At 40.2% G+C, this 12,156-nt stretch overlaps 1 protein-coding gene across 1 annotated transcript in view; it reads left to right on the top strand.

Annotated features, from left to right (window-relative positions):
- Positions 1 to 700: 700 nt before the first annotated feature.
- MRC1 (mannose receptor, C type 1) overlaps positions 701 to 12,156 on the top strand; it is a 69,968-nt gene continuing 58,512 nt past the window's right edge. Inside the window, exons 1-2 of the mRNA XM_018564250.1 lie at positions 701 to 867; positions 5,325 to 5,720. Of these exons, the coding sequence (XP_018419752.1) occupies positions 810 to 867; positions 5,325 to 5,720 (454 nt within the window). The 5' untranslated portion in view covers positions 701 to 809. The remainder of the gene's footprint in view (positions 868 to 5,324; positions 5,721 to 12,156) is intronic.

Here is a 12,156-nt window from a genome sequence, read left to right as displayed (position 1 = left end):
ACTGTGTAATATGAAACGCCATTTTTTTTTCCTTCAAATTAGGCACCTTTTCATCCTTTGTTACATCTCAATACTGCTTCCCTCCTGCAGTCTTGTGTAACCACTTTCTGACTATATGCATTCCAGCAATGGCCACATGGCATTTCTCAGGGTGGGTTTTCCAGATGGTAAATAGAGCAGACCATGCTTGTATAAAGTGTGTTGAAATGGCCACTTGTAGTCTCCATCTGAGTGACAGGGTAACAAAACAAGAGCACAGATCTGAAACAGGAACAGAGCGTTGTCACCTATTAGCGTGTCAATCATATGTGTATTTTCATATGGCAGAGTACTGGTATCTTTTATCCTCCCAGAATATCTTGTTTTCTGCATTCTTTAGACACAAGGAAATTATCTACATTTTGTCCAATCAGCCAATTTTGAGACCTTAATTGAAGAATTAATTGACAACAACCTGACTCTGACCCGTATTTAAAAACACTTTCCAAGAAATGATATGTTAGCCAATCAGAGCCGGCGTGCAGCGTCATCAGAATTGCCGCCTCATCCACAAAGCCAGTAACAGCGGATAATAGAATTTAGCTTATGGAAGCAGAATCAGGAATGGCAGTTCCTGTTTGCTTTAATCCTCCATGTGACAGGATATGCCTTTATCATTTAGAAGGCACAACTTTCCCTGTGTCCTGCAGTCTTTCCAAAGTGAAGGACTTGACTTAAGCTACAGCAAGTTTCACTACGACTTCGATCGCCACAGTATTTACATCAGAACTGTTTCCTTTAAACCTGGGAAGAATAATGAGATATTTATAATGATTGCTTCCATTCTGCTTATACTTCTGCATGTGATCCGGCCGACACTTCAGTTGGGTAAGTTATGAATCTGTATGTTTCCATGTCTTTTTGCGTTGACAAACAGCACAAGCATCAAAATGGGAATATGTATGACTTACTATGTAAGTCATTTTGTTTGTTTTGGAGGTAATGTTATATAATTATTTAAACAATTACTTTTCTCTTACATTTTAATTCCCAGTATCCAATGTAATCTAACATCAGCTCAGCCATGGCTTTAGGAGGATGGAAATATAGCAGTTGCAATTGCTGGTTTTAAAGTTGCAACCTTCAGGAGCTCTTATCTGTGTCTGGCTCCTGGGCCTTGTACATATAGGCTTTAGTTTGTCAAATACAGATGTGTACAGCAAGCTATTACACAGTCTTTGCAAAGCTTACTGCAAGTGTTAAGCAGTTGTGTTAAAATCGTTAAAGCAAATTTCAGTTCTAGAAAAGGCATATTAACTATAGATGTTAATGAGAGTGCTGACTGTCACTAGCAGGCTTTCAACAAGTTTCAAGTAGTGTTGATGGTTACTGAATGTTGTGATCTTTGACAATTTTTGAGAATGAATTACTTCTAAATATAAACTACTAAAGAGGTCATTGATGGCTTGATTGGAAGATCGTTTACTTCTTGTTTTGGTAAATAGTTCAAAGTCTCTAGTCTGGGCAAGGGTGCACTTTACCCCCCCCCCAACTGGATCTGAATGGTGCTTTAAAGGCTTCAACAACTAAAAAAAGGTAACATTTGCAAAAGCTTGCTGTATACACTGCTCTTATATAAATGAATGCCCATGTTGGGCAAGGTTTTAGCAAGTCTTAGATGTAACTAATATGTAAGTCAGGAGTTTGAGCTTCAATTGTTGCATAATTATTAAAAATCTGTGAGTAAGTAGGGTCAAGCAAGGCAAGGATGTGGATGAAGGGCACATTTTTTGCACCTTTAAAATCCAAGCTGGCAATGGAAGCTTCTATATATTTAAGAACCTGAGCTGTTGCCTTTCACATGTGGATCTGTCTGAAAGGACAATATTTTCGCACTGGTTAGCAACCGTCGTGTCACCCTATGGGGGTCATGAACACAGATACAGTCTCAAAAATTCTAGGGTTTCTAGATTATTAAATATGCATCATGAGCCAACTGATGATGGTGGTCCCAAAGCAATGCATGTCACTATTGTCTGTCTTGTAAGCTGTATGTAATTAAAAGGAAAATCCCTGAACAAAGTTTTCCCCATGATAGACTATAATTTCAATACAAATTAGTAAACTAAACATGAGATTGTAGTCCATCACAGGAGCAAGCTTGGAGCAGTGACTACTTTGCAACACATAATGGTACCACAGGGAACAAATGTAGCCACCCTCCAGAAGGAAGGACAGTGTCAGCACCAAATCAGAGATGATTTGAGGATCTACAGCCGAGTGATACACAAATAAGATACATTTCTGTTACTAGTTAGGGGACTTGAATGTATTTGTAAGGTTTAACTCCTGAGTTTAGTGTCACTTTAAATGATCAAACCACTCATAAATGCAATGATAGTTGCAGGTGAAGCCTGTTGAGCTCTCTTGTATCTTCCAAAATTAAACTCTCCCTGACACAATTTCTGACTCTGTTCCTGTCTACCTGTTAGTATAAAAGTAATGAGCAGAGTTCAAATAAATCATCCATGTTTGTGACTTGAGCTGAAAAGGTTGAAAGTATCTTTTTACACTCTTCTAACTGCCAGTATGCAGAAATTGAACAATTGGAGACTGTTGAAAGCTAATCCTGATGTCCACCTCCGATGCCTGGGTGCAATGGCTGCTCCGGAGCTCACCTACCTTCCTTGCTTACACCAGGATTAGAAAAAGGACATCTCATCTGCACACTGGGATCGCCAACATCCCAATACAACTTTATTGTACGAAACAGTACATGAACCCAACAAGCGTCCTCCCTCTCTGATACATATTGTCCAGACTCCAGCCAATGGGTTTAGTCTTAGAATATCTCTATAACTAAGTTTATTGGCTGTATGCAATGCATCAGAGAGTTAGGATCCTGGTGGGATCCATGCACTGTCTGGTACAATAAAGTTAAGATGCAGATATTGGGGTGCGGCTATATTCGCGGATATATATATATTTTTTTTTTTAAACAAATACAGACAAACATGTTTTAGAACATGTCAGAAGGTAACTAATTCTGTCTGCAAGCATACATATCCACCTCTCATAATTATGTTGAAAAATCTGTGCTTATTTTCAAGTATGAAGGGCCCCTGTAAAACACTGTTCATACCTTACACCTGATCCGGCGAATTTGCACAATATTCTTGCTGATGATTTTGTTTTATAAAAACAGTAAAACATTTTCCTCAGTGAATAAACAGCAAATGTCACATTTACTGCTTTTTAATTATGCCCATAGATTTGTATTTTTTTTATTTCAATGAAAGGGAAGACATGTTTAAAAGAGAAATGCTATACCTCATAATTTTATGTATTATTAATTCAATCATATTTGCCAGGATAGTTAATTTTATTAAATGCAGTTGTATTTTTGTATGATGGTAGCTGTCGTCTTTGTTTTGCCTTTTGTGACTAGACCTTTTTTTCCATTCAGCACCTATTTTTCTTAACACTCCTATACACACGTGTAACGCTATGTTAGAAATGTGTCGTGATGTGCCATGCTGTGACACAATTCATATTTTGTTCCAGCAAAAACATTAAGCTATAGAGAAAGTGAATGGCTGTTTTAACCCGACACCATAAGACTAACCCATAATCAAAGTTCAAGTTGCTGTCGACCCAGTCACTCAAATCTCATATATTCTTTATATGTGATTTATGCATATAGACAGGAAGTGGCTGAAAGAGGCTGGAAGGGGGTTCAGCAGAACCAAAATTACAAAAAGGGTAAAAAGAAAATGACACGGCATTGTATGAATAAAAATGGCGATAATTTAATAAAATAGATTGAGTTGGGGTTCGTTTAGATCTACTTTAACTGTACAAAGTTCTTCACCATCAATCCCCATTCACACCTACACTCAATCTCATTTTTTGCAGTTTTTCCAGTTCAAATATTAGAGATGTGCCGCTTGTAGCTTGACACCTGTCACTTGAAAAAAACAGTAAGAACTGTGACATATGTTGCAATGAAATCCACCAGCAGGCCACAGAAAGATGCAGAGTACTAGTGAGGGATACGGCAGTGCTCTGGTATATCTGCGTTAAGATCTGTTACAGTTGCTCATTCATTGAATGTATCAGGAATATGGATTTTATGCTGCAAACATGCGGATGAGAAATGTTAAAGGTTCAGTTCACTCAAAACTAATATTTCAACTTTTGTTAGATGATTGAGAGTTAAACGATCTGACAGTTTCTTATATCTCTTGGGGACTCTATTGGTAAGATCTTTGCTCCTTAGTTCCTGTGTCTGCACACCTGCTGTGGTCAGTATGAGGGGTTCTTACTCTTTCTGATTTTTTTTTTTTTAAACTGGAACAGGCTTGTAGAATATAACATAGAATTTTACTACAGTGAAGGGGAAGGAGCTGATTATGCTGATGCTGAGTGCAGTAGGTCTAACTCTTGTTATCATTGGACTGATGGACATATTTAGACCCCCCTGGACAACCACAGTAACAGAAAAGTCAATATAAGAAGATTAAATTGGACATTGTTAGTACAAAGTCTATCTGACTGCATATCTAGGTCTATGACTCTAAAATGGGCTTTAAGCCAGCCACTTCCACCATTAACTATCTTATGTATCTGGACATTAAAGAGGTGATACCTTAGGCTCCTTTCACATGGGCGGTCCGATCGGGTCCGCCTGTCAGTTTTTCAGGTGGACCTGCTAGGATGCCCAATGTAAGTCTATGGGCAGCCGTATGTAAGCAGACGGGCCTCCATTTACACCTCGTTACCCCCTACTCCAGCCAGGTCAGAAAAAATAAACATAACAGTGTCCATTTACATCCAATTCTCCATAGACTGACCTGTAGTTCAGTCATTTGAGTTTTTTCCTCCATCGCAAGATGGAGGAAAAAAACTCCATCGATGGGGGAAAAAAACTGGATGGACTTGGATGTCACAGCGATTATATCTGATCCATACTGCTCTGATCAGGAGGGGATCTATGTACAGATTCCCTCCTGATCACCCCTTTTGAAAGGGTCCTAAAAGGCTATCTTGCGTTACTGCTATGGCAGCAGGATAACTTTACAAAACCACAACTAGCTGATTTTTATACTTACTTTGGATGTTGGCAATGGTAAACTCCACAGTTGCCCTGCCATTAGGGGTGGGATTGTTGGTTTTAATTTTGTATGGATATAATAAAGGTATACTTTTATGGGAATGCATTTGCCTCTTTATGTATATATATTTATTATTTCATTATGGGACTCTGTGACTACATGATGTTAAAAGGGACCTTGTAGTTACAATCTTTTTGGTTAGTAGCTAATCTTAATCCTTTTTTGTTTTAGAATCGGACACATTTTTGATTTACAATGAAGACCACAAGAAATGTTTACAAGCTCAGAAGAACCTCATTATTGTGGCTCCCTGTACAGAGGACAATAAAGCACAGAAATTCCGCTGGATCTCTAAGCACCAGCTGATAAATGTAGAAATGTCGCAGTGCCTGGGAGTATCCGCAAAAAAAGACATGAGCTTGGCCGGCTTGTTTTCATGCGATGGTGTTAGCGAGCTCCAGAAATGGGAGTGTAAAAATGAGACTTTGTTTGGTATACAGGGGGATAGCCTTCACTTGAACTATGGCAACTCAAAAGAAAAGGTGATTATTTATAAAGGATCTGGTGGCTGGAGCCGGTGGAAGATCTACGGAACGCCTGATGACTTGTGCGTTAAGGCCTATGAAGGTAAGGTGTCCTATTTAAAATAAAAATTTCTTAGAGATATATGGGAGTTATCAATACTGACCTGCTTCTAAAAAATACTGGTTGCCTGGCTGTTCTATTGATCCCTGGCTTTAGTAGTCCCTGTTAACTTCCCAGAGTTAGATTCCAAACAACCTTATAAGTGTGAATGTGATAAGATATGGCAGGCAGAGAGCTTGGAAGTGACACAGAACTAGCTTCAGGAAGTACATTCTCAGTAACCATTTGAGGTACTTTTTGGATTCTTGCTGCAGTGTTTTGAGAACTCAGATTAGGGCAAACTGCAGTATCAGCTGGGTAGCATTAGTAGCTCACTGACTTGTTTTGCTTGTTGTTTGGTATTGCTCTTTAGGCTGCACTGCCTTTGTATCATATTGGAAAAGATTCTGCATTGTCTTCAGAGCCTTACTTGACAGGACTCTTCAACATACAATTGAATTAAAACTTAAGATATTTGTAATTCTATTTTACTTGACAGGACTCTTCAACATACAATTGAATTAAAACTTAAGATATTTGTAATTCTATTTTGAGTTTCCTTTGTATAGTCTTACATGGTTATTAATTCTGTGAGTAAATGTTAATCAACGTGAAACACATTCTGCAGTATTTGGTGTAAACCCTGCCAAGTGCATTGAAGACTTTATGCAAAGAACTCTGGTTTGATGCCATCCTCTATCCTTTGTTGTGGGAAGTATTGTGCAGTGATGAGCCGAATTTGCTCCTGGAGGTTTGTAGCAGGCAAGTGTAGACCTACCTGGAGCAGTAACTGGCTATCTTGTTAATTCAAGAAGCTGGGATAGTTTATAACATTAAAAACTAATATTAAAACAAATCTAGCCAGCTAATTAATGAGGGGAGTAGACTATAGAACAAATGGAAGAACTTTCTAAAACCATCTTGCCAACATCAAAATTCAAAGGCATCAATTATTTTTCTTTCATGCTTCTTCATTGTCCAACTTTTAAATCCTTGGAGAGTGACAGGAAATACAATAGCCTGAACAATTCTGGGACAGCAAATAACATTAAAAACTAGTATTAAACAAATCTAGCCAGCTAACTAATGAGGGGATTAAAATGCAGAACAAATGGAAGAAATGTCTAAAACCATTTTTTTGTAAAATATTCAGATAATCCAGGATAACATGCTTACTTCATTAAATGCCATGAAGTCAATGTCCACTCTTTGGTGACTACATGGATAGTGTTTCTCAAGAATGATCTGTCCTTCAGCCTTCCCAATGGCGTATTCATACTTTCTGTGACTGTAACTACGTACCCTTCAGCTTTAGCTTAGTCATGTGGGTGTCTAGTGAAAGTTTTGGCCTGATTTGTTGTAGGAATCATTTGTATGTTTTCCTTATTGTCCATGATATTCTTAGAATTCTTTGCCAACGAATAGCAAAATTCAAAGGCATCAACACTTTCCCTTTCTTGCCTCTTCATTGTCCAAATTTCACCTTGGAGAGAAAATACCATAGCATGAACAATCCTGATCTTTGTACTTACAGATACATCAGGACTTTTGAAGATCTTTCATTGTCTTTCATTGTTGCTCTTCCAAGTGCCAGTCTGTTTTGTATTTTTTGGCTTCTGGATCCTTTTTTCGGTTAGCAACTGGTCTAAGGAAGCAGAGGCTGTCTGCTACTTTTAAAGGAGAACTATGAGGTGAGTGATTTTCACTCATCCTCATAGTTCTAGCCGACCTGTGACAATGAAACTGTCACAGGTCGGCTCAGTAGATCGGGAAGTGATAGGGGAGGGACTGGATTCCCCCCTCCCCGCTCTGGTGGAACGGACGGGGGAGGGGGCGGGTACAGCTGGCTCTGCTTCTAGATAGGCAGAGCCAGCTGTCACTCACGCAGCTGGGCGGATCCAGACATAATTGTCGGGATCCGTTTCAGCTGCGGCGTCTCAGTATACCGGGAGCTGTAGCTTGAGGTATACTGAGCTTAGGGTGACGGGAGGACGCTAGTTTGTGTCCTCCCGTTACCCTTAGTAGAACTATGGGGAAAAGCCCTAACCCCATAGTTCTCCTTTAAGTCTTCAAAACTCTCTAGTTGGCTGACTTTCATTGCTGCTTGTTTAGCAAGAAGCCAATGCAGCAACGTCTGTGAGTAGCTTCAAATCAGATAAGGCTTTATTGGGCACATGGGTGGGGGGTCAGCTTACAAGTCATTCCTCTAATGATCCTATAATTTTATTAATTTTGCAGATCAAGATAGAAAGCAAGCTTAAACACCATTGGTCAATGGTAACTTATTACTTCATATTTATGTATTCATCAAACAGCATTACATAAGTCCATGTTTACTTGTGTTCACCAGTTGGGTTCTTCAAGGTGAGGCTGAGAAGGTGGATGCAGTCTTCCTTGGCAATGTTCCTATTAGATGTGACTTCACAAAATTCCCTTCTTCGTGATGTTTCCGGGAATTTCCCTTCATAACTCATAAACCGTAAACTTATCCTTTCATAAGTACATTGCCTAAAATGGACGTCTATCTTGAAATGGCTGGCATTGCTACAAAATAGTAGCTGCTCATGTGATTCAGCAAGGACCATGAAATTTCGCTTCACATGTCATAAACTTTTTTTATCATTTGCTCTGTTTTGTTAAATTCCTTTTTTGAGGCCTGTTGCCAACCTGGACTGCCTGACCTTGCTCGTGTCTCCTGCCCCTAATACTGACCCTGCCCATATCGGATACTCTCCACTAGCCTTGAACTCAACATGCATACCAACCACTCTTTTGTCAGCCTCCTGCCTCAACCTTTGCCCAGACACCGACTACTCTCTCTCACCTGCCGCCTACCCCGACTCCTGCTTGTACTCCGACCTTCTGCTACTTCATACCACCATTACCACTCTGTTCCTGTGACCCCTTGGTGCAGCAATCCTAATGGTCGCAACCTGGTGATAGCCTGCAGCAAAATAGACTGGGGGTAACTAGGGTCACTAGCCCATCACCTTGTGGGTGCCCTGATGAAGACCAAGTTGTCTGTGCCTTGGATGAGCCTGCGCTACCACCTGGGGTGTCAACCGTAACATCTCCTGTACTGAAATAGCTTACTCTGTATTCACTGCACAGTGTGAATTTCTTGCAGTATGCACTAGAAGCTGTAACAAGTTAAATAGAGTTCGCCTCATTTTCTGGCTGGAGGACATCCAGCATCATCTAGTTGATTCCTCTCCAGTCTTATTGTCACAGGCCTGCCCCTTTTATTTATTTGAATCATGGATGCTAAGCATCACTTGTGGGCATTACCATAGCACCTTGCCTGTCGATGCCGATTTTCTGGTTTGGTTTTTAAAAATTATTGGTTTCGTTTTTTCCCACATTGCAAAGAATAATAATATAGCGTAACCCAAAGCACCTAATTTCATCTTACATCAGAACAGCTAGAATGATGAAAGGTGATTACTATCTGCTATATATGTTATAGGCTGGTGCATTTTGTACATCCCACTGAGCTGACATGAACATCTGAATCTCACTTGTCATATCTGAACATTAATCCAAACACCAAACAAAATGTAATAGATAGTATTTCTTTCACTTGTGTCTTTTTGCCATAAAGGAACTTTGGATGCACTGATTGCAAACATTCAATAGACAATGAAACATATATACTGTATGTATATCGTATTGGCACTTGACACAGTTGACTTTTCTACAGTTTTAGCTCCATTAAACGTGTTAGGAAAGTGGAGTACCACAGCAAATCCTTCATCTGCTTCCTGAACTTCATTGATGAAGTTATTCTTGTTGATGGCGATCTGGACAGATTTATTTCAGAAAGGAAGTTTGCTTCAGTTTCTTTGTTATTCTGTAGAAAAGTTCCCGGTCATCCCTGAAAACCTTTATCATGGTTCCAGCAACCAGACGCCAGCATAAAAAGGGCACTCACATTGCTCATAGCTAAATTTTATCTTTAAAAGGGCCATGTAGGCAAGATATGAAAATACACTAGAAGGTGCAACCAACTTGCACATGGTTAATCTTACGTCCTGAGATGTGTGTTTCACTGATTGGTGCCTGTTTATACACAGATTACACAATTGTCTACAACTGTCAGTGAATAAACTTGCATCCTATTGCATAGCTGCCAGCAATACAAGGCAATATAGTTTAGCAGATGGTTTTGGCTTCCTAATGGCTGCTATAGTAGAACTATGGTCAGACCATAAAGTCACAGATCTAGACTGACCATACCGCCGCCGCTACTTAGGCTCCCTGTTTTTCTAAGTATCCTTCTGGCACATTTTGTAAATACCTGTTAATCATGACAGTTGAACCACTTTGATAAGGTGACAATGCTTTTCCCACTGCAGTGAAATCACTGCAATTGTCACCCCTGCTGCTATAGCTGCTTAGAGTGCATGCTGGCACCGTTTGCAGTCCTGTCATGCAATAGCCACATCTAGAGCCACCCAGAGAATAAAACATTAGAGGATTTAGAATTTACATGGACTTAAAGTCCACAGGACTCCATACAACGGTACCCAGAAAAGTGAAGTTTTACTGCTTGTGACATAATTGCTTCTGTTTCAAGTTTCTTGTGATGCCTGGCTGTCACAGAGAGAGGTCTGTGAGGTGGCCTACATCAGGGCTGCCTTGCTAGAATTGCAAGAGGGTGGTAACAAGACCGTTTACCCTGCTCAAAGAAAGATAGAGCAGCGGGATTGGTTCAGGCCTATAAAAGACCTGCCCTGAAGCACTGTGCAGTTAATATTTAGAGGAGATCTCCAGGAATCTTAAAAAATAACCCTTGCAGCGGGGCTACTACAGCAACGCAAGACTTAATTGCTCATTTTGGTCTAGGGGCTCAAATTAAAAAAATATACTCAAGGCCTGCTGACGTCATCACGTCTAATGCAGGTCTACGGATTTGCATTAGATGTGAGGATGCCGAGGGACCAACCGAAGCGCAGGGGGGGAGAGATGAGTGCTGCCCATGGCAGGACTGACAATCAGATATATCTCTGATAGTCCGACCTAGAGAAAAAATGAGCACCTAACCCTTGCAGTACTGAGGTAGCCCCACTGCAAAGGTTAACTTTTGAAATAACTGGAGTTCTTCTTTAAGGAGGCTGTATGCATGGAATGCTCCAGGATTTAGAAAGTATCACAAATACATTAGCAGTTTATTTGTTCTGTTCTGACATTGACCCAACTAGCGGCATGAACGTTAATGGTCATATGGTGACTTAACTAGTAGAAGTGATCGGTTTATGGACGAAGACTTTTGCTGGCAGTCTGATGACAGCTGTCAAAGGTGGAATTTCACTTCTTTTTGGGGAGACTTCCCAGATAAACCGAGCTAAAAATGGTTTTGGATGAAGTTCTGCTTTTACTCCTTCCTCCCTCTTCTCTCTTTGTTTTTTTCAACAACAAGGAGCTCAACGCATCATCCAACAACGATCTGCACCCTCTGGGTGCATGCGGGTGCTGACAACAATGTAGAAATCAAGAATATGCACACTGACGGTCACCGCTTGTATAATTTAATCCATAAAAATCCTGCGTCCACCATGGAAGGAATCCTCACCCAACTGCTGCCCAACGCTTACGCATTTTAGCCTATTGGGCCTAGTTGTAGAGATTATCTACGACTAAGCACATAAGGGTGAAACACGTAACAGGTGGGTGGCTGCTGGGCAGGAATTCCTTCCATGGTGGACACTGGGTTTTTAGAGACTAAAATACACAATTGGTAAATGGAGTTGTGCGGCTTTAGTCTTTTTCTACAGTGTTTATTTCTGTTTAATCTGCTATATGTACATTGTTGCATTTTTTAAGTTTAATCTCCCTTTTTATGTAGCGTTGTGCAGGGTACAGCCACCCAGATCACTTGTACCTGAAAGCTGGGTGTTGGTTGAAAATATGCGCTGGAGCTGCGATCTTGGTGTTAACCACATTATGACCCGATGTATATATGTACAGTGGTCCTAAAGTGGTTAAGCAGTAACTCCATATTCCAGCTATAGTTACCTTTAGAACGTTTACTCAGTTCGCCTTCAGTCGGAGAAATGCTTAAATCATGTCGTATAAGTTCGAAATACTGCTTGACAGGACTGCAGCCTTTTGTCATCACTTTCTGCTGTGATACCTTACTCTCAGAGCTGTGCGTGTATATGGGCAGGCCTGAATATCAGAGGGGCGGGGCTTTGGAGGGGGGGCTGCTCGAGCTGAATCAGGGCTATTCTGACGATGGCAACAATTATAATGATTTAGAGAGCAGGGAAGCCAGGCGTGAAAGATGAACGCCGGTAATTTAAAGGCAACATTCTAAATTAACCAATCAGAGAACCGGTGCATATATTTTTCAATTTATATATCAGGTGTTTATTGCATTCTGTATATTTCTCTTTAGCTTAAAATGGTGGCATAAGCAAATGAGCAATATATATATATA

The sequence above is a fragment of the Nanorana parkeri genome, unplaced genomic scaffold (assembly GCF_000935625.1).
Source record: "Nanorana parkeri isolate BGI_ZX_2015 unplaced genomic scaffold, ASM93562v1 scaffold23, whole genome shotgun sequence".
In the NCBI taxonomy this organism is placed as follows: domain Eukaryota; kingdom Metazoa; phylum Chordata; class Amphibia; order Anura; family Dicroglossidae; genus Nanorana; species Nanorana parkeri.
This window is presented reverse-complemented; position numbering and strand designations above follow the sequence as displayed.